The sequence below is a fragment of the Hemitrygon akajei genome, chromosome 1, assembly GCF_048418815.1.
Source record: "Hemitrygon akajei chromosome 1, sHemAka1.3, whole genome shotgun sequence".
Taxonomy (NCBI): Eukaryota; Metazoa; Chordata; class Chondrichthyes; order Myliobatiformes; family Dasyatidae; genus Hemitrygon; species Hemitrygon akajei.
The window spans coordinates 127129193-127152184 of NC_133124.1; the positions used below are offsets into that span (position 1 = coordinate 127129193).

General features: G+C 40.8%; 1 protein-coding gene across 2 annotated transcripts in view; it reads right to left on the bottom strand.

The window, feature by feature from the left end:
• cd226 (CD226 molecule) overlaps window positions 1-22992 on the bottom strand; it is an 81334-nt gene that overhangs the window by 34890 nt on the left and 23452 nt on the right. Inside the window, exons 1-2 of one of the 2 annotated variants that reach the window (XM_073051690.1) lie at window positions 21253-21556; window positions 8118-8450 (exon numbers count right to left, since the gene is read on the bottom strand). In XM_073051690.1, the coding sequence (XP_072907791.1) occupies window positions 8118-8450; window positions 21253-21310 (391 nt within the window). In that variant the 5' untranslated portion in view covers window positions 21311-21556. Of the gene's footprint in view, window positions 1-8117; window positions 8451-21252; window positions 21557-22992 lie in introns of those variants that run through there. The other variant, XM_073051682.1, reaches the window with a different exon arrangement.

Below are 22992 nucleotides of genomic sequence, written 5' to 3' on the forward strand. Positions count from 1 at the left end.
CTTGCCTGACAAATCTGTTGGAATTCTTTGAGGAAACAACAAGCAGGATAGACAAAGAAGGATCAATAGATTTTCAGCAGGCCTTTGAAAAAAGGGCCATACATGAAACTGCTTAGCAAGATAAAAGCTCATGGTATTATAGGAATGATATTAGCACGAATAAAGCATTGGCTGATCGTGTGGGAATAAAGGGAGCGTTTTCTAATTGGCTGCCGACGTCTAAAGGAGTTCTGCTGGGGTCGGTGTTGGGGCCTCTTCCTTTTACATTGCATGTCAATGATTCGGATGATGGAGTTGAAGGCTTTGTGGTTAAGTTGGCAGATGATGCAAAGATAAGCGGTGAGGCAGTTTGTGTTGATGAAGCAGGAGGCTGCAGAGGAAGTAGCAGAATGGGCAACGAAGTGGCAGATTGAATGCAGTGTCAGGAAGTGTATGGTCATGCACTTTGATAGAAAGAATAAAAACACAATACTTTGTAAATGGGAAGAAAATTCAAAGGTCAAATGTACAAAAGGACATGTGAGTCCTTGTGTAAGATTCGCTAAAGGTTTCCTTGCAAGTTGAGTCAGTGGTGAAGAAGGCAAATACAGTGTTAGCATTCATTTTGAGAGGACTAAAAGCAAGGATGTAACGTTGAGTCTTTTAAGGCACTGGTGAGGCTTCACTTGGGGTATTATGAACAGTTTTGGGTCCCTTATCTAGGAAAGAACGTGCTGACATTGGAGAGAATTCAAAGGAAGTTGACAAAATGATTCTGGGAATGAAAGGCTTATCATATGAGGAGTATTTGAAGGCTCTGGGCCTGCACTTACTGGAATTAAGAAGAATGAAGGGGGGGATTTCTTTGAAACCTATCGAATGTTGAAAGGTCTAGATAGAGTTTGTGTGGAAAAGATGTTTCCTATAGAGGGTGAGTTTAGGACTAGAGGGCAGAACCTCAGAGTAGAGGGATGCCCATTTAGAATGAAGTTTTAGTCCAGAAGAAAGGTCTCAGCCTCAAACATCGACTATCTGTTCATTTCCATATTCTTCCTGACCTGCTGAGTTCCTCCAGCATTTTGTGTGTGTTGCTGAGGAGGGATTTCTTTAGCCACGGAGAGGGTGGAGAATCTGTGGAATTCTTTGCCACAGACAGCTGTGGAGGCCAGGTCATTCAGTATATTTGAAGCGAAAGTTGATAGATTCGTGATAAGTCAGGGCTTGCAAGGCTACAAGGAGAAGGTAGGAGAATAGGATTGAGAGGGAATTGGATCAGCCATGAAGAATTGGTGGAGCAGACTGGACTAATTCTAGTCCCAGGACTTAAGCTGACAGGAAGGTGAAAGTAACTCAAATAACCACACATAACAACAGAGGCGTGTGAAGAACATCCCTGAATGCACAACACGTTGAACCTTGAAGTGGATATGATACAGCAGCAGAAGACCACACTGGCTTGGATTCCTATACCCACCAAAGTGGTCACTTTCAATGGAACGAAGCGTTCAAAGATGCACTTGATACAACCATATATTCTGATAGCAGTCAAACAGAAAGGGTTTATTTATATTTAAAAGAAGTTGAATAGCTTTGAGCTATGTGAATTAGAAACCAAAACATACAGGCTTACAGGAATTGGTCTGGACAGCTTTCAGAAAATGATGGGTTTTTTCATTATGTTCAATGAACATACACATTGCCAAATTTCCAAATATTGAGTTGTTTAAAATCAATTGAAATGACTGCTGGTTCACTATTCAATACCTTGTGAAGAATGCTTAAGATGATAGCCGAGCATTAACTGACAACTTAGAATGAAAATAAATGCAAATAATTCATGACCCCTTGCACTGTCCCCATCATTTGAGAGGAATTTCATGTGAGCTAGGTTATGATATTAATGTAGAACATAAAACGTATAACATTACAAGCCATTAGGCCCACGATGTTAACCTATTCTAACATTGATCTAACCCTTCCCTCCTATATATCCCTCCATTTTTCTATCATTCATGTGCCTGTTTAAGAGTTTTATAGATGTCCATAATGTATCTACCTCCATCACCCCACCACTCTCTATGTAAAGAACTAACCTCTGACAATCCTCAATACTTTCCTCCAGTGACCTTAAAATTATGCACACCCTCCCCCGCCCCCCTTTGGCCCTTTCCACCCCAGGAAAAGGTCTCTGGCTATCCACTTTATCTGTGCCTCTTATGATCTCATCTATGAAGGTTCTCAGTCATTCAGGTCATTGTATATCAAGCAGTAGTAAATCAAGGCAACTGGACTTGCTGTGTTGTTTAGAAGCTGTTTCACCCCTCGTCTGAGAGGCTTTTTTTTAGTTCTGATCCATGGTGAGTAGTTTTCTGGTTTATAAACTCTGAGTTGCTTAAGGGTATAGCAATCACACAAGAGTCATTAAGATACACCTCTATCAAGTATCCTTTCATCCTTCTCTCCAAAGGGAAAAGCACTAGCTCACTCGACCTATCTTCATAAGACATATGCTTTACTCAAGGCAGCATCTGGGTAAATTTCCTCTACATCCTCAGTAAAGTTTCCACATCCTTTGTATAATGACGTGACCAGAACTAAGCACAATATCCCAAGTGTGATCTAACCAGCGTTTTGCAGAGCTGTAACATTTCCTCGCAACTCTTGACCTCAAGCCCCCGACTAAAGAAGGCCAATGCACCACAGACCTTTTTAACTTGCATGGCAATTTTGAGGGATCTATGGTCATTTAATATGCTCTCCTCTGGTGTAGCATTGTAAATAAACTTAAATTATGACATGTATGATGAAACTAAGACAAAAGACATCAAGAGAAATTTATAAGTAACACACTAAGTACAATAGGTGACACAGTGGTTTTGCAGTTAGTATAATGATATTGCGGTGACAATGATCAGCGATCAGGGTTCGATCCCTACCACTGCTTGTAAGGAGTTTCTACATTCTCCCCTGAAGCCGTGTGGGTTTCCTCAGGGTGTTTCATTTTGTTCCCACATTCCAAAGACATACAGGTTAGGTTTAGTGAGTTGGAGGCATGCAGTGTTGGTGCTGGAAGTGTAGTAACACTTCTGGGCTGCCCATCACAGTCCTCGCTGATTTGGAATGATGCAAACAATCTATTTGACCGTATGCTTTGATGTTTCAATGTTTATGCGACAAATAAAGCTAACTTTTTAAAAAAATGAATATTGTGAGAAAATGTTATTAAAAGAAACAGAAAGCAATTTTTAAAGAAGTGTACACTGGGTGGAAAAAGGGGGAAACACCTATGGGGGGGAAATGTCTGGAGCCAATTCCACTAGATCTAGGAGAGCCAAGATGAAATTTAATGAAGCATTTTTATATTTGTAGAATATGGAGAGAAAGTCCACCTCCTCTCACTTTGATTTGGTAACACAAGGCCATCAGTACAAAATAGATAGGAAAAGGACAAGGAGAAGCAATATAGAACATTACAGCTTAGTAGAGGCCCTCAAGCCCACGATGTTGTGCTGACCTTTTAATTCACCCTAGGATAAATCTGACACTTTCCTTCCATATAGTCCTCAGCTTTTCAATCTTATTCCTGAAATGGTAAGCTTCTAAAGGTCAGGAATCATTTGCCAAAATGAATGATTGGGAGGTGACCTTTCAAACTTTTGGGGAAGAGAACAGAATAGGACCATAGAACATTACAGCACAGAAACAGACCTTTTGGCCCTTCTTGGCTGTGCCAAACCACTTTTCTGCCTAGTCCCACTGACCTGCACCTGGACCATATCCCTCCATACACCTCTCATCCACGTACCTGTCCAAGTTTCTTTTTAATGTTAAAAGTGAGCCCGCATTTACCACTTCAGCTGGCAGCTCATTCCACACTCCCACCACTCTCTGTGTGAGAAGCCCCCCCCTAATGTTCCCTTTAAACTTTTCCCCCTTCACCTTAACCCATGTCCTCTGGTTTTTTTTCTCCCCTAGCCTCAGTGGAAAAAGCCTGCTTGCATTCACTCTATCTATACCCATCATAATTTTATATACCTCTATCAAGTCTCCCCTCATTCTTCTACGCTCCAGGGAATAAAGTCCCAACCTATTCAACCTTTCTCTGTAACTCAGTTTCTCAAGTCCCAGCAACATCCTTGTAAACCTTCTCTGCACTCTTTCAACCTTATTAATATCCTTCCTGTAATTTGGTGACCAAAACTGCACACAATACTCCAAATTCGGCTTCACCAATGCCTTCTACAACCTCACCATAACATTCCAACTCTTACACTCAATACTTTGATTTATAAAGGCCAATGTACCAAAAGCTCTGTTTACTACCCTATCTACCTGTGTTGCAACTTTTAGGGAATTTTGTATCTGAATTCCTAGATCCCTCTGTCTACTGCACTCCTCAGTGCCCTACCATTTACTTTGTATGTTATACCTTGGTTTTTCCTTCCAAAATGCAATACCTCACACTTGTCTGTAGTAAACTCCATCTGCCATTTTTCAGCCCATTTTTTCAGCTAGTCCAGATCCCTCTGAAAGCTTTGAAAACCTTCCTCACTGTCCACTACACCTCTAATCTTTGTATCATCAGCAAATTTGCTGATCCAATTTACCACATTATCATCCCTATCATTGATATAGATGACAAATAACAATAGACCCAGCACTGATCCCTGTGGCACACCACTAGTCACAGGCCTCCACTCAGAGAAGCAATCCTCTACCACTACTCTCTGACTTCTCCCATTGAGTCAATGTCTAATCCAATTTACTACCTCACCATGTATACCTAGCGAATGAATCTTCGTAACTAACCTCCCATGCGGAACCTTGTCAAAGGCCTTACTGAAGTCCATGTAGACAACATCCACTGCCTTCCCTTCATCCACTTTCCTTGTAACCTCCTTGAAAAACTCTAATAGATTTATTAAATATGACCTACCACACACAAAGCCGTGTTGACTCTCCCTAATAAGTCCCAGTCTATCTAAATACTTGTAGATCCTATCTCTTAGTATTCCTTCCAATAATTTACCCACTACCAATGTCAAATTTACCAGCCTATAATTTCCCGGATTACTTTTAGAGCCTTTTCTAAACAACGGAACAACATGAGCTATCCTCCAATCTTCGGGCACCTCACCCATAGATACCGACATTTTAAATATATCTGCCAGGGCCCCTGCAATTTCAAAACTAGGCTCCTTCAAGGTCCGAGGGATTTATCTACTCTGATTTGCCCCAAGATAGCAAACACTTCCTCCTCTTCAATCTGTATAGGTTCCATGACCTCACTACCTGTTTGCCTTACTTCCATTGACTCCATGCCAGTTTCCTTAGTAAATACAGACGCAAAAAACCCATTTCAGATCTCCCCCATTTCTTTTGGTTCCATACATAGCCGACCACTCTGATCTTCAAGAGGACCAATTTTATCCCTTACTATCCTTTTGCTCTTAGTATACCTGCAGAAGCTCTTTGGATTATCCTTCACCTTGACTGCCAAAGCTACCTCATGTCTTTTTTTAGCCCTCCTGATTTCTTTTTTTGCACTTTTTATACTCCACAAGTACCTTATTTGCTCCCTGTTTCCTATACATGTCATACATGTCCCTTTTCTTCTTTATCAGAGTTCCAATATCCCTAAAGAACCAAGGTTCCTTATTCTTATTCACTTTGCCTTTAATCCTGACAGGAACATACAAACTCTGCACTCTCAAAATTTCTCCTTTGAAGGCCTCCCACCTACCAACGACATCCTTGCAAGAGAACAACCTGTCCCAATCCATGCTTTTTAGATCCTTTCTCATTTCTTCAAATTTGGCCTTTTTCCAGTTTAGAACCTCAACCTGAGGACCAGATCTATCTTTATCCATGATCAAGTTGAAACTAATGGTGTTATGATCACTGGAACCAAACTGTTCCCCTACACACACTTCCATCACCTGTCCTAATTCGTATACTAATAGGAGATCTAATATTTCATCTTCTCTAGTCGGTACCTCTATATATTGATTTAGAAAACTTTTCTGAACACATTTTACAAACTCTAACCCGTCTAGACCTTTAACAGTATGGGAGTCCCAATCAATATGTGGAAAATTAAAATCCCCTACTATCACAACTTTATGTTTCCTGCAGTTGTCTGCTATCTCTCTGCAGGTTTGCTCCTCCAATTCCCTCTGACTATTGGGTGGTCTATAATACGACCCCATTAATGTGGTCATACCTTTCCTGTTTCTCAGCTCCACCCGTATGGCCTCAGTACACCAGCGCTCTAATCTGTCCTGCCTGAGCGCTGCTGTAACATTTTCCCTGACTGGCAATGCCAACACCCCCCCCCACCCCCACCCTTCATCCCTCTGCCTCTATCACATCTGAAACGTCAGAACCCTGGAACATTAAGCTGCCAGTCCTGTCCCTCCTGTAGCCAAGTTTCACTAATGGCTACAATGTCATAATTCCACGTGTCAATTCACGTCCTCAGCTCGTCAGCCTTCCCCACAATACTGCTCGCATTGAAATAGACACACCTCAGAAGATTATTACCACCACACACAACCCTTCTATTTGTGACTATGCATGAACCTTAACATCATTTATTTTCACCCCCACTCCACTATCTACTCTGGCACTCTGGTTCCCATCACCCTGCAAATCTAGTTTAAACCCCTCCCCCCTCCCAATAGCACTAACAAACCTCCCTGCAAGTATATCGGTCCCCTTGTAGTTCAGGTGTAACCCGTCTCTCTTGTACAGATCCCACCTGCCCCAGAAGAGGTCCCAATGATCCTGAAATCTGAAACCCTGCCCCCTACACCAGTTCCTCAGCCACGTGTTCATCCTCCAGAGCATCGTACTCTTACCCTCACTGGCACGTGGCACAGGTAGCAATCCTGAGATTACCACCCTCGAGGTCCTGCTTTTTAACTTCCTACCAAGCTCTCTATACTCACTCTTCAGGACCTCCTCACCCTTTCTTCCTACGTCATTGGTACCGATGTGTACCATGACATCTGGCTGTTCACCCTTCCATTTCAGAATGCTGTGCACGCGATCAGAGACATCCCTGACCCTGGCACCCGGGAGGCAACAAACCTTTCAGGAGTCTCTGTTGCGACCACAGAACCTCCTGTCTGTACCTCTAACTATCGAGTCCCCTATCACTACCACTCTCTTCTTCTTCCTCCCTCCCTTCTGCACTGCAGAACCAGACTCAGTGTCTGAGATCTGGCTGCCACAGCTTGTCCCAGGTAAGTCATTCCCCCCCAACAGTATCCAAATCGGTATACTTGTTGTTGAGGGGAATGGCCACAGGGGAGCCCTGCTCTGCTTCCCCTTTCCCCTTCCCTCGCCTGATGCAAACCCAATTACCTATGTGCTGGTCCTTTGGCGTAACTACCTCCTTGAAACTACTATCTGTAAACTTCTCATTCTTCCAAATGATCCAGAGGTCATCCATCTCCTGCTGCAGTTCGCTAATGCGGTTTTTTAGGAGCTGCAGCTGGATGCACTTCTTGCAGGTATCATTGTCAGGGACACCGGAGGTCTCCCTGACTTCCCACGTCCTGCAAGAGGAGCATTCCAATGTCCTGCCTGGCATTCGCTCTACTCTAAACAAACAAAACAAAACTTACCAGAATCTACCCTCACCTCTGCCTGTTCACGCCGAAGCCTGTGAGCCAAAGCTATCCCAATCTGACTCAGTCCTCTCCGATAATGGCCGCTACGACAATGGCCGCTGTATATGGTGGTCTTTTTTTAAACCTTTGGCGTGCTTCATCACGCGCCTGCACAGTCCAGCCTGTTTTCCCCGATCAGTAAAAGAAAATGGCTTCTCTCCAAGATGTCTTTAGTCCTTCACTCTCAGCCTCTTGCTTCCATTTAAAAAGGTCGTTGAAGAATTCCTCTCCTTTTTAAACCTTTGGCGTGTGACATCACGCGCCTGTGCAGCCTAGCCTCTTTTCCCCGATCAGTAACAAGAAATAAGTCTTTGTAATTGCGTATGATACAAAGATGCAGGAATTGGAATTAAATTTTGATTGCATTAGCAAAACATGAATAAGCGAATAGCTCACTACTCAGTCAGCACTGCCCTCCCGCATAGAAAACCCAATTTTATAGGCTGAACTGTAGTATCTTACCTGGGTTTATTACTTCAATTGTCTTCTGTAATTTCCCATTAGGATAAGTGTCAATGCAACATAGATAAATGCCCTCATCTGCTGCTGATGCATTCATCGTAATATCTCCATTGATGGAAGATGACAGAAATTTAACAGTTCTGTTATATGAAGGAAAGATGTGCTCTCCAAGGTCAGGATGATAGATAGCAACATTCTGCTTCTTGCCATTTACACTCTTGTGCCAGGACAACTGGATCAACTTGCTTGTCTGAGGATGCGCACATTTCAGCTTGACTACGTCCTGACGTTTAATTACAGAGTCAGTGTTCAGGTCCTCCTTGCAATTCACACCTGAAATAACAAGAATTTTGAACGTTACTACAGGGAAACTACAATGTTTAGTGTAATGCATGTGTCATAATGCAATTACTGAGCATTCCTATTCTTAAACTAGATTCAGGGTTTTGATTGTCTACTCAGTTCTAAAAAGAAGGTTCATAGGAAAATAATAATTCCATAGTTGCATTTAATGTCAGAGAAATGTATACAATATGCATCCTGAAACAGAGAAACACTGAAGATGCTCGAACTTGATCTTGTCTCGCCAGGAAAGAACACCGCTTCTTCTTCTTGGTCAAAAAATGGTAATCAGGATATTCCTGGGAAGTACGGACGAGTGAGTCTCACATCTGTGCTGGACGAAGAATTAGAGAGGCTTCTTAAAGATGGGATTTATGAGCATTTGGAGGTATAGCCTGAATAAGAATATTCAGCAATGATTTTGAAAGAAAGATTAGTCTTACAGTACTGTGCAAAAGACTTAGATACATATATATAGCTAGGATGTATGGCCAAGGTAGGAAGGTGGTTGGGAAACAGAAGTAAGAGTACTTAGCTTTGTGTGAGCTCAGTAGTATTGAGTGTAATTTGGTAACTAGAGCAAAATGAATACACAGTACTCTGTAAAAGTCTAAGGCTGTCTTTTGCACAGCACTGTACATTGACACATCAAACATTTGGTGAAATATGCCATTTACGTCAAATCAAATCAATGAGGATTATGCTGGGCAGACCAAAAGACTCGCCACACTTCCAACACCAATGTAGCATGCCCACAACTCATTAGCCCTAACCATACATCTTTTGACCACCTAGAATTTATAGAGATGTGGCGACCCACTTCCTAGCGCACTCGAACCGGCTCACAAATAGCCAGCACGCAGGTACAAAGGCCAGGTCCACAACAAAGGGAAAAAGCCTGCGGGGGTTTGTGAGTACGTGTCCCTTACAGCATCCGCGCCCGGGGAGGGCGGGGTGAGGGAGGCTTTAAAGCAAGGCTGTGGAGTTCGAATAAAATTAGCTTTGACTGCAGTTTATCGACTCCGTCGTTATTTTAGTGCTGCGTGTAGCACACCGCTACAATTGGTGACCCCGACGGTCCAAACGATTTTTGGACCAGAGATGACCGACGTCGCATCTGTTCATGTGGTTTCGTTGAAACTGCCAAGCTTCTGGACACTACGACCTCACCTATGGTTCCAGCAAGCAGAAGCCCAATTCCACGTTCGGCAGATAATTTCAGAGGACACCCGTTACTACTACGTGGTGAGCTCCCTCGACCAGGACACAGCGGCCCAGGTTGCGGTTATGTGGCGACCCACTTCCTAGCGCACTCGTACCGGCTCACAAATAGCCAGCGTACAGGTACAAAGGCCAGGTCCACAACAAAGGGAAAAAGCCTGTGGGGGTTTGTGAGTATGTGTCCCTTACAGCATTCGCGCCCGGGGAGTGCGGGATGAGGGAGGCTTTAAAGCAAGACTGTGAAGTTCGAATAAATCATCTTTAATTGCAGTTTACCGACTCCGTGTCGTTATTTTAGCGCTGCGTGTAGCACACCACTACAGAGAAACCACTGAGTGTGGATGACAGATTGTTGATGAGAGAGGTGAGAGGAGAATGGCCAGACTGGTTCAACCTGACAGGAAGGTGACAGAAGCTCAAATGACCATGCATTAAAATAGCGGTGTGCAGAAAAGGATATCTGAATGCACAACAAGCCAAAACTTGAAGTGAGTGGGCTGCAGCTGCAGAAGACTACAACCATGCCGTCAGTGGCCACTTTATTACGTACAAGAACACCATAATAGAGTGTATGTTTTGTTTCTATTCTCAAAGGCACATGACTGACGTGACAATGAGTTTTTTAAGACTATCCTACTTTATTTAAAGCAGCGAGCATTTATGCTATCTCTCTCTTTTCTACCCAATGCTATTTGCTTTCTATCCAGTCTGTGATGTTCACACTCACATAAATCTACATCCACACACTTCCTGCCAAAGTTACATTAAACACAAGTACAAAATCACAACTTTGGTGTGAGCATCAAATTTTATTCGATAACCATTTAAAGGGTTAGCTTATATCTTTCTTTCTTTTTTTTTTACCACACACTGATTTTGGAATTTTAATTCTCCACACAAATCTCTGTCATTGTTTCATGGTCTGCAAGTTGTGTTGATCGTTATGGTACACAAAGAATATTGAATGTGAGAGTTTCTACTTGGAGGATCTCAGCAAACATCCTGTTTTTTAAAAAATCTAAAAATAGATCCAAATTACACATGAATTTGAAGTGAACATGTGTGACAAACCATCTAGTTACCATTGCAAACAATCTGTTTTCTTTTGAAAAAATCAGCATTAAAAATATTTTGAATTGTTTTTGAGCCATTCTTATGCAGGAACGTGCAGGTTGACTCTGTGGTTCAGAAAGCATTGGCCTTCATCAATCATGGGATTGAGTTTAGGAGCCAAGAGATAATGTTGCAGATGAGAGGCATTGATCGTGTGGATAGTCAGAGGCTTTTTCCCAGGGCTGAAATGGCTGCCACAAGAGGGCACAGGTTTAAGGTGCTGGGGAGTAGGTACAGAGGAGATGTCAGGAGTAAGTTTTTTTATGCAGAGAGGGGTGAGTGTGTGGAATGGGCTGCCGGCAACAGTGGTGAACGTGGATACAATATTGTCTTTTAAGAGACTCCTGGACAGGTACTTGGAGCTCAGAAAAATAGAGGGCTATGGGTAACCCTAGGTAATTTTTAAGGTAGGGACATACTCAGCACAGCTTTGTGGGCTGAAGGGCCTGTATTGCGCTGTAGGTTTTCTATGTTTCTATGTTTCAGTGCAGCCTCTCCAGTCAACCATCTATGAATAATTCAAAATTCAAAATTATTGAAGTACATTTATATCACCATATACAACCCTAAGTTTCATTTTCTTGCAGGCATTCACAGTAGAACAAAGAAATAAAACAAAATCAGTGGAAAAACTAGACACAAAGCCTGACAATGAACCAATGTGCGAGAACACAATCTGCAAAAATATACAATATTGGTCAAATTAATGCTATTAAGATGATAGTATTACCCAAATTTTTATATTTAAGAATTTTATATTTTAAATTAAGAAGGAATGGGAAAAAGAACTTCACTGTCTTATACCCACTGAGCAGTCGGAGAAAATTTTACAATTAGTCAATTCTTCTTCTATTTGTGCTAAATATGCCCTAATACAATTTAAGGTTGTACATAGGGCTCACATGTCCAAGGATAAACTTGCTCGATTTTATTCTTATGTTAATCCAACCTGTGACAGTTGTCATTCTGAAGTTGCCTCATTGACCAATATGTTTTGGTCTTGCCCCTGTTTGCAAAATTATTGGAAAGATATTTTCGGTATTATTTCAACAGTTCTGAATTTCAAATTGCAATCGCATCCTATTACTGCAATTTTAGGTTTACCAATGGTGGATAACAGTTGTTTATCCCCCTCAGCTGGGCAGATGATTGCATTTGTTACATTAATGGCTAGAAGATCTATCCTATTGAACTGGAAAGAAATTAATCCTCCAACTATATTTCAGTGGTTTTCTCAAACTATTTCTTGTTCGAGTTTAGAAAAAATTAGAGGTGTTGTCTTTGACCCTTCAGTTAAATTTGAAGAAACTTAGAGACCATTTATTCAACATTTTCATATGAGCTAAACTGACTTTTCCTAAACCTTACTTTTATTATCCTTAATTATTTGGATGGAGGTGCGGAGTTATTGATGCTACTGTGTATATTTGACATAATGCAATGGCCCATGTTGGTTAGGTTTTTTTTTCTTTTTTGGGTTTTTTTTTCTTATTTACTCCATTTTTCATAATTACTATGAGTTTGGGAGATTATTATATATGGATTATCATCTATTTGTATTTATACTTTAACATATTAATTATGTACTCTCAAGCTCTTTGTATTCATGTTTCATTTATGTTTGTTTAAAATTAATAAAAAGACTTATAAAGAAAGAAATATACAATATAATAACAATAAGTGAATAAGCAAATTAATAATACTGCTACAAATAAATAGAACAATTCGAGTACAAATAGCCAAAAAGAACATTCATGTTATATCAGAATCATCTATTAGTTTATGAATATATAACATTTAGCTTACTTGGTAAAGTAAAGCAAGGTGAACTTGCAAATGATGCATTTTAACGCCATTGCTCCTAGCAAAATTCAGCTATTTTTTAAGAGTTAAATGAACCTGGGCGGAGTCAGATTATAGGTCAGAAAGGACCCACGGCATGATATTCTGTAAATAAGTACAAGAGAGAGCAGAAACATGTTTTTCCATTGGATCGATTTGCACTTGAAATCCTTCAATCTGTTGCCCTGACGACCAAATAAAGCTTGAATATCAGCTTTCCCAGTTGGAAAATTCTGTGCCCAACTTTTTGCTTCATTAGCTTGCACTTTGGATGTGCACATGGTGCATTTGACTGATTTTGAAAATCCAAAGTAAATAACATCAACCAAGCACCTTTTCTCAGCAAAGCACCAGTGAAACCTGTCGATTAATTTTTTTTGTTGTTGTTAAAAATAAAATTTTTGGCTGCACACTTTTTCATATTTGCTTATTTGACAAAAAAAGTCATGATAAATCAAACTCACTTGCTGAAAAGGAATCTGTTATGAAACTTGAATCGGCAAAATAAATATGAAAAATAAATGGACTGAATCTGATCCTGTCACCTTAATTATGTTTGAAACCTTTGAACCAGAAAGATTTATTATTTTTCACTCTTCTTTCTCAAGTAAAGGAAATCAGACGTGGTCCAAGATTAACCAAGATGGTGATCTTTTAATGAAAGCAGTCAGGAATGAAATATCCTCATAGACATGTTTTATTCATGCACAAAATGCTGAAGGAACTCAGCAGGCCAGGCAGCATCTATGGAAAAAAGTACAGTCAACATTTTGGGCCGGAAACCTTCGGCAGGACTGGATAAAAAAGCTGAGGAATAGATTTGAATGTTCCATAGATGCTGCCTGGCCTGCTAAGTTCCTCCAGCATTTTGTGTGTGTTGTTCAGATTTCCAGCATCTGCAGATTTTCTCTTCTTTATGTTTTATTTATGATTGACCACTTCCAGGGTTGCAAATTTTACATGGCACTACCATTACTAACTCCTTCACCAACAATCTTCTTGGGGTGCCAATCAGCAAGAAATTTATTTGATCCCAGGTCAAGTAAAAGCATTGGAAGCCTGGGTATCCTATAGCAAGTTATTCACCTTGTATCTCCTCAAATCTTGCCCCAACCCACCACAAATCTTTGGAGAGAGATTAATTAATGCACCAAGTTGATGACATTTCCTCAGACGGATGGAAACTTCTCCTGTTTTTCTTTGATCTGGCAAACAGTTATCAACTCAAAGCTTTAACTCTGATTCTTTCTTGCTGTCTGACCTGCTGAGTGTGACCATTATTTTTAATTCGGATGTTCAACATCTGCTCTGTCTTGTTTTATGACATTCAGAACAAAACACACACCACATCCATCAGCACAAACACTCATTCCCGCCACCACCAACAACCTATCCACAAGATGTGCTGCGTACAATATTGCACCATCAAGGCTCTAATTATATTAGGTTGGATCTTAAGAGCATTTATTTACTTGGGCTATTCTAACAGCACCTCTTCAACCCTCAACCTTCACTTAAGATTGCACCGGTGAACCATGGCAACGTTCTGAAGGCTGCGTGTAATACTTTTAAATATACCTCTTGAATTACTCTCACTGCAATCTGCGGCATGTAATTCTCCTCTAAGCACTGTACTTTTAAATCAACTTGATAGTGTACAGATTTCACAATCGCCTGAAGAACTCAGCAGGTACAGCACGTTTAAGCGGATGAAAGTTCAGCACCTTGGCAGGATGCAGGAGGAGGCTCTCCAAGCCAGGCTGAAACGCAGAGGGATGAGGCTCCCTCTACCTGGATATCAAATGTGCAGTCACTGGAGAACAAAATTGAGGACTAGAGAGCAAGATTGTTGTCTCCGAGGGAAATGAGGGAATATTGTGTTCTATGTCTGAGCGAGACATGGCATTCTCCCAGCACACCAGATACAGTAATCAGATAAGAAGGCTTCTTAGTTTAGAGAATAGATCGAACGGCTGATTTGGAAAAGGCAAAATTGGGAGGTGCGTGTTTCATGATAAACTCTTGGTTGTGCTCCAATGTGGTGGTCTTACTGAAATCATGTTCCCTGGAACCTGAACACCTAACGGTCAAATGCCATCTGTTCAATTTACCAAGGAGTTCTCCTTTATAATCCTGACCACAGTTTACATACCAGCAGCAGCTGATTGGTGCTTAAGTGCTTGAGATACTGCATGATGCCATCTCCAAATAAGAAGGAGTTCATCCTGACACATTTCAACTCATACTCGGGGACTTCAACCAGGCTTGCTCGAAGAAAAGCCTGCCCAGTTAGCATTAACACACAATGCACGAGACCGCTATTAGACTAGGATAAGGGATGCTTACTGTTTCATGATCAGACTGCATTTCAGAAATCAGATCACTTGGCTGTCTTTTTCCTATCTGTGTATAGGCAGAGGCTAAGGAGCAAACTCCAGAGATCAGGACAACAAAGAGTTGGTCACTGGAGGAACAGGAGCGGCTACAGGATTGCTTTGGGTCAGTGGACTGGGCCGCATTTAAGGCCTCATCTGAGTGAGTATACCACGGGTGTCATGGACTTTATGGAAACAGTTGTACATGAGCGTGCCACCCCAAAATCATTCAGGGTCTTCCCCAACCAGAAACCCTGGAAGAAACACGAGATCCACAATCTGTTGAAGGCCAGATCAAGAAAGCAACAAGACTATCTCCGGAAAGCCATCTCACGGGTGAAGTGGCCATTCTGGACTAAACCTGAAACAATGAAGGATGCTGAACAGTTGTGTTCAGGGTTTGAATACTATCACCTCTTATAAGGTTAAATCAAATGACATAGGCAACAACAGAGCTTCACTTCCAGATGAGCATCTATGCTCGCTTTGACCGTCAAGCCGATGGATCCTGTGATTTCAGTCTCTGAGGTCGATATGCAAGCAGTCTTCTGAAGGGTGTACCCAAGACGGGGTACTTGGCCAAGGAATAAAACCCTGCACTGAACAGCTGGCTGGAGTGTTCACTGAGATCTTTAACCTCTTGCTTCAGCAATGTACGGCATCCACCTGCTTCAAACAGGCTTCAATCATACCAGTGCCCAAGAAGAATGTAGTAACCTGCCTCAATGAATATTGTCCAGAGCGACTTACTTCCACAGTGATGAAGTGTTTTGGGAGGCTGGTGATGAAACATATCAACTCCTGCCTGAGAATCAGCTTAGATCCACTCCAATTTGCCAACTGGTTTACTGGCTCTTCACTCAACCCTGGAATATCTAGACTCCCCAATGCCATTAGGCTTTACAATTCAACCGCCAGGACTTAAGAACTTTTTAAAAGCTATTATTAATGCTTTTTGAGATAGTGATTTAGATGCATATCATATTTTTTACTGAGTTAAGTATTGTATGTAATTAGTTTTGCTACAACAAGTGTATGGGACATTGGAAAAAAAGTTGAATTTCCCCATGGGGATGAATAAAGTATCTATCTATCTATCTATCTATCTATCTATCTATCTATCTATCTATCTATCTATCAAAGATGCATACATCAGGATGTTCCTTATCATCTACAGCTCAGCATTCAATAAAATTATCCCTTCAAAACTCATCAAGACCTTGGCCTCAATACTCCCTTGTGCAATTGGATCCTTGATTTCCTCACCTGCAGACCCTAGTCAGTTCAGATAGGCAAAAACATCTCCTCCATAGTCTCCATAAGCACATGTGCACTGTAAGGCCATATGCTTAGACCCCGCTCTACTCACTTTACACTTTTGACTGTGTGGCTAAGCACAGCTTGTGTGCCATATTCAAGATTGCTGTCAACACTACTGTCATTGGGCAAATCAAAGGTTCAAAGGTCAAATTTAATGTCAGTGATATGTATACAATCTACATCCTGACACGCTTATTTTTTGCAAACATCCATGAAAACAGAGAAGTGCTCCAAAGAATGAATAATAGAGCAAAAATAAGTGGGATATTAGACGATTGGAGAATTTTTATAAACTAACAGAAGGCAACTGAAAAGTCATAGAGAAGAAAAAGATAGAATTCACAAGTAAGCTAGCCAGTAATATGAAAGGTGATACTAAAAGTGGAAAAGAGTGGCAAGAGGAATTATCGGACCACTGGAAAATGACGCTGGGAAGGTAGTAATGGGGGACAATGAAATGGTGGACAAACTGAATAAGTGTCTTCTCTATGGAATACACAAGCAGTTTGCTGGAAGTTCAGGATTGTCAGGGGGCAGAAGTGAGAGAAGGTGCCATTACGAGGGAGAAAGTTCTCGGGAAACTGAAATATCTGAACGTAGATAAGACGCCTGGACCAGATGGTGTACACCTCAGGGTGGCTGAAAGAAATTGTGGAGTCATTAAGATAGAAACAGAAAACCTACAGCACAATACAGGCCCTTCAGCCCACAAAGCTGTGCCGAACATGTCCTTACCTTAGAAATTACCTAGGGTTACCCATAGCCCTCTATATTTCTGAGCTCCATGTACCTGTCCAGGAGTCTCTCAAAAGATCCTATCAAATCGACCTCCATCACTGTCACCGGCAGCCCATTCCATGCACTCACCACTCTCTGCGTAAAAAACTTATCCCTGACATCTCCTCTGTACCTACTTCCAGGCACCTTAAAAATTTGCCCTCTCATGCTAGCCACTTCAGCCCTGGGAAAAAACCAGGGCCTCTCATCATTTTATATACCTCTATCAGGTCACCTCTTATCCTCTGTTGCTCCAAGGAGCAAAGGCCTAGTCTCATAAGGCATGCTCCCCAATCCAGGCAACATCCTTGTAAATCTCCTCTGTGCCCTTTCTATGGTCTCTACATCCTTCTTGTAGTGAGGCAACCAGAACTGAGCACAGTACTCCAAGTGGGGTCTGACCAGTCCTATATAGCTTCAACATTACCTCTCAGCTCCTAAACTCAGTTCCATGATTGATGAAGGCCAGTGCACTGTATGCCTTCTTAACCACTGAGTCAACCTGTGTAGCAGCTTTGAGTGTCCTATGGACTCGGCCTCCAAGATCCCTCTGATCCTACCCACTGCCAAGAGTCTTACCATTAATGCTAAATTCTGCCATTGTACTTGACCTACCAAAATGAACCACCTCACACTTAGTTGGGTTGAACTCCACCTGCCACTTCTCAGACCAGTTTTGCATCCTATCAATGTCCCACTGTAAACTCTGACAGCCCTCCACACTATCCACAACACCTCCAACCTAGTGTCATCAGCAAATTTACTAACCTAACCCTGCACTTCCTCATCCAGGTCATTTATAAAAATTACAAAGAGTAGGGGTCCCAGAACAGATTCCTGAGGCACACCACTAGTCACCATCCTCCATGCAGAATATGACCTATCTACAACCACATTTTGCCTTCTGTGGGCAAGCCAGTTCTGGATCCAGAAAACAATGTCCCCTTGGATCCCATGCCTCCTTACTTTCTCAATAAGCCTTGCATGGGGTACTTTGTCAATTGCTTTGCTGAAATGCATATACGCTACATCTGCCACTCTACCTTCATCAATGTGTTTAGTCACATCCTCAAAAAATTCAATCAGGCTCGTAAGGCACAACCTGCCTTTGGCAAAGCCATGCTGACCATTCCTAATCATATTATACCGCTGCAAATGTTCATAAATCCTGCCTCTCAGGATCTTCTCCAGCAATATGCCCACCACTGAAGTAAGACTCACTGGTCTATAATTTTCTAGGTTATCTCCACTCCCTTTCTTGAACAACATGTGCAACTTTCCAATCCTCCAGAACTTCTCCTGTCTCTATTGATGACGCAAAGATCATCACCAGAGGTTCAGCATTCTCCTCACTCACTTTACACAGTAGCCTGGGGTATGTCTCATCAGGTCGTGGCAACTTATATAACTTAATACTTTTCAAAGCTCCAGTACATCCATTTCAGTCCACTATAAATTACCCCCACAATTGCCAAGGTGAATAGTCATGTATTGTTGTAGACAAAATTAAGAGAATAGACTGTTTCCTAACTGGTTAAAAAATTCAAAAATCTGAGATGCAAGGTGACTTGGGAGTCCTTTTGTAGGATTTCCAGAGGTTAACTTACAGATTTAGTCTGTGGTGAGGAAGGCAAATGTAAAGTTAGCATTTAATTCAAGAGGACTAGAATATAAAGACAAGGATGTAATGTTGAGGCTTTACTAATCACTGGTAAGGCCTCACTTGGAGTATTGTGAGCAGTTTTAGGCTTCTTATCTAAGAACGTATCAGCAAAATTGGAGAGGGTTTAAAGAAGGTTTACAAAAATGATTCTGGGATTCAAAGACATCATATGAGGAGCACTCGATAGCTCTGGGCCTCTACTCACTGGAATTCAGAAGAATGTGGGGTGACCTCATTCAAACCTATCAAATGTTGAAAGGCCTCAATAGCGTGGATGTGGAGAGAACATTTCCTATGGTGGGGGAGTCTTAAATCCAGAGGACACAGCCTCAGGATAGAGGGGTGTCCTTTTAGAACAGAGATAAGGAGGAATTTCTTTTGCCAGAGAGTGGTGAATCTGTGGAATTTATTGCCACAGGCATCTGTGGAGGCCAAGTCAGTGGGTATATTTAAGGCAGAGGTTGATAGATTTTTGATTAGTTGGGGCATCAAGGGATATGGGGAGAAGGCAGGAGATTGGGACTGAGGAGAAAATGGATCAGCCATGATGAAATGGTAGAGCAGACTCGATGAGCCAAATGGCCTAATTCTGCTTCTGTATCTTAACGGTCTTATGGTCTTATCATCTCTTCATCAGGAGCACTTAGTTTGAATTCCAATGCACAAGAATTTAAAAACTGTAGAAAGTAGTGTACTCTGTTCAATACATCATGGACACTTTCCTCACCACAATGGTAGTAAGTTCAAGAGGCTCTCCCTCAAGAAGGCAATGCCTTTCATCAAAGATCCTAACCAACTGGGCTGTTCCATTTTTTTTCAGGTACAGTCGAGCAAGAGCTGCAGAAGCCTGAAGTCCCACACCACCAGAGTCAAGAACAGCCATTTTCCCTCAACTATTTAGTTCTTGAACTAGCTGGAAAAAAAACCCTCATCACCACAGCTGAGAAACACCATGAGCACTTGACACTAAAATTGAATTTGTTTCTGTTAGTTCTTCAATAACAAGAAAATCTTGCTTTTTCTTGTAAAAATCATGTATAAATTATGTTTTTTTCCTGCGACTGGTGTGTGCCTCTGATGCTTCAGCAAGTAAGCTTTTCACTGTTAATACAGCCAATACACAATTACCTTAAGAAGCATTTTAAATTGCATCTAGACATTATATCTACTCCAGCTGCCTTTATATTAAATTTTATGGACCAATGTGAAATGATTTTGATTGTGCATTGGTATGGATCTAGGCATGTTAGTTTCAACACAGCCCTGAGTACGTTAAATCAAGAGATACAACCACCAATAAATAATCTCACAGCACAGGGATCTCATCGTGATTTAAAAGTGCTTAAGTGTGCAGTTGGAATTTCTTGACATACACTGTGGTTAGTATTTATGCTCACACAATGCTACAATTCAGCTCCTTGGTGTGGAACTCAGCACTATCAGCGATCAGAGATTCAAGCACTGCAGAAGAGTCTCATTCAGTGTTGTAACTGTACTTAAAACCAAAAAAAAGAGTTTACATAAGAATCCAGTGATTAGAAGTGATATGTACATTGTTTCCTCTGTGGGGTAAAGAGAAGTCAATGTGAGTAATGGAACATTAATAACTTCAGCGGTACTTTTTCCAAAGACTTTGAGCTGCTATTTACCAGCCTACATCATTTTTATACTGTAATGACATAAACATCCATTTTAAACATAACTGGGTAATGATTCACTCAATAATTTAAACTGATCTCACCTCATGTGTTTCCTACAATGTTTAATATGAAACAAGGTCAATTAAATACAACAATCAGAGAGATTTTCTTGCCAGAGATGATAAATATTGAGGGATGCCATGATCCATTTCTGTTCAAAGAAAACTTCTCTATCATGGAATCAAGTATGGCTTCACAATAAAACCAGGAATTTTTTGTTGTAGGAACTATAAATTGATAGCGGTGCAAATTTATAGTTGGCCTTCATTAACACCAGTAAGTACAAATCTATATTTGATAAATTAATCAATTTTTATTGAATAATTTTCAAATCAGATTAATGAGTCCTTTGTGAAACTGCTAATGTTAAGGTTAAATTTAACTTTTAATTATGATCAATCATCCTTTAAATTTATATCACATTAAATTTTAAAAATATGATTGTTATATAACAAATAATTTTATACCTAAACATGATGAGTGACATTTACATTTTAAAACTGGTATAGCATTCTAAATTTTGTTAACAATGAAAAGCTGCTGGAAAATATACTTTTTAACTTTTCCACCATAATAGATGTGGGTGAGGAGTGTAGTAAGAACTTCTCAATCAGGCTAATTTTACTCAGTGAAAAATAGAATCACAAAATAATACAGTAGTTGTTCACAAGACAGACATCCAGCGTGGCTTATTCGCACGCAGAGCAAGTCCTGTAGCGTGTGAAGGATGCAGTAAATGAGAATGATAAAAAGACACACATTTAGATATGGTTTGTACTTACCCTTCTGTAGCTGAAACAAGCCAGTAGAGAGAAGGAGATAATGTGCTAATCGTGACATTGGTATCAGTGTGAAAAAGGACAAATACTAGCTCCAAGCAGACTTGTAGGTTCATTAGATGTTCAGATCAGCTTCTGGTCGCTTATATCACTTTTTGCTTGGACACTTCTGCAATCTGATTGGTTGCACAATATACTTAAAAGAAATCCTTTGACAAGCACTGCAGTCTCTTACTGATTGTTGGCAGAGGGAAATACTTGGTGTTCATTTAATTCATGCCGTAGGGCAAATGCATGCAACTTCACTCAGCCTCGTGACTTTACAGGTAAAGCTTTCTGAGTAATTTAAACCATTTCTAAGCAAACATGGTGCCATGGTCCACAGTCAGACAGAGGAAGTAAGTTGTCTCGGCGGGGGAGGAAGAAGATGGGTTAGGAGAAACAAGAAGTGGGTCAGGAGAAACAAAAAGTGATTCAATGAATAAACCAGAAGCAGAGGTTAAAGAAAGGGAGGGAAGGGAGGGGGAAAATGAAGCAAGAATGATAAGAGCAGAATGAAGAGAAGTTACTTGAATTGGGTGGAAACCAACTAGATGCTGAAAAACTAAAATTAAAAATGTTAAAGTACTTGGCAGTTTATGCAGTCAGTAGATGAGAAGTCATTGAGTTGAATTATTAAGTATGTTTCTCTCTTCACAGATACTACCTGACTTATTGAGAATTTCAATGTTTGTTTTATTCTATTTTATTTCATAGAACATATAACTTTAGAGCACAGTACAGGCCCTTTGGCCCACGATATTCTGCCGACCTTTTAACCTATTCTAATATCATATGGAAGGAAATAGAAAGAAGCAGGTGAAGGATGGTATATGGCATTGGGATAGAAGTGCAGGAAGACTCCCAGCTGGAATGGGAATGGGGTGTAAGATTATAGAATTGGTCTTGTGGAAGGAGGAGCAAAAGAAAAATTCCAGGTTGAAACAAGAAAGGAAATATCAAGGAGCATCAAAGAGGTTCAGAACTAACTCCTTGAGTTAAAAGTTTCTCTCTTCTGACCCATTTATTGTTTCCAGCGTTTTCTGTTTTATTTCAGAGTTTCAACATTTAAAATTATATATTTTTTTTATTTTCAGTTGAGGGTTGAATGTGGTAATGTGGGAGAGGAAAGGAAATATAGTGCATTTCGGTTAATTGGGATACACTGTGACAAGAACATTTTGGCTGCCCTAATCAGCAATAGTTAAAAATTTATAAAAAAATACAAACTACTGTTTAACTGAGTAATAAATTGTGTACTTAAAAGAAAACAGAACAAATTAGAATGCTACCACAGTCATACGAGGGATGATTGATAAGTTTGTGGCCTACGATAGAAGGAGTCAATTTTAGAAAACCACTCACATTTATTTTTCAACATAGTCCCCTCCTGCATTTACACACTTAGTCCAGCAGTCATGGAGCATACGGATCTTGGACCTCCGGAAAGTGTCCACAGATGGGTGATTGATACGTTCGTGGCCTAAGGTAGAAGGAGATGAGTTATACAGCTCTCGTTACATGTACGTACAGGTCAACTCTTTGAGTGATTATGCAGAAAGTTTGAAGTTAATAACTCATCTCAGGCCACAAATTTATCAATCACCCCGATGAATTATTAACTAATGAGTTATTAACTTCAAACTCATCTCCTTCTACTGTAGGCCACAAACCTATCAAACACCCATGCTGTTGACACTCTCT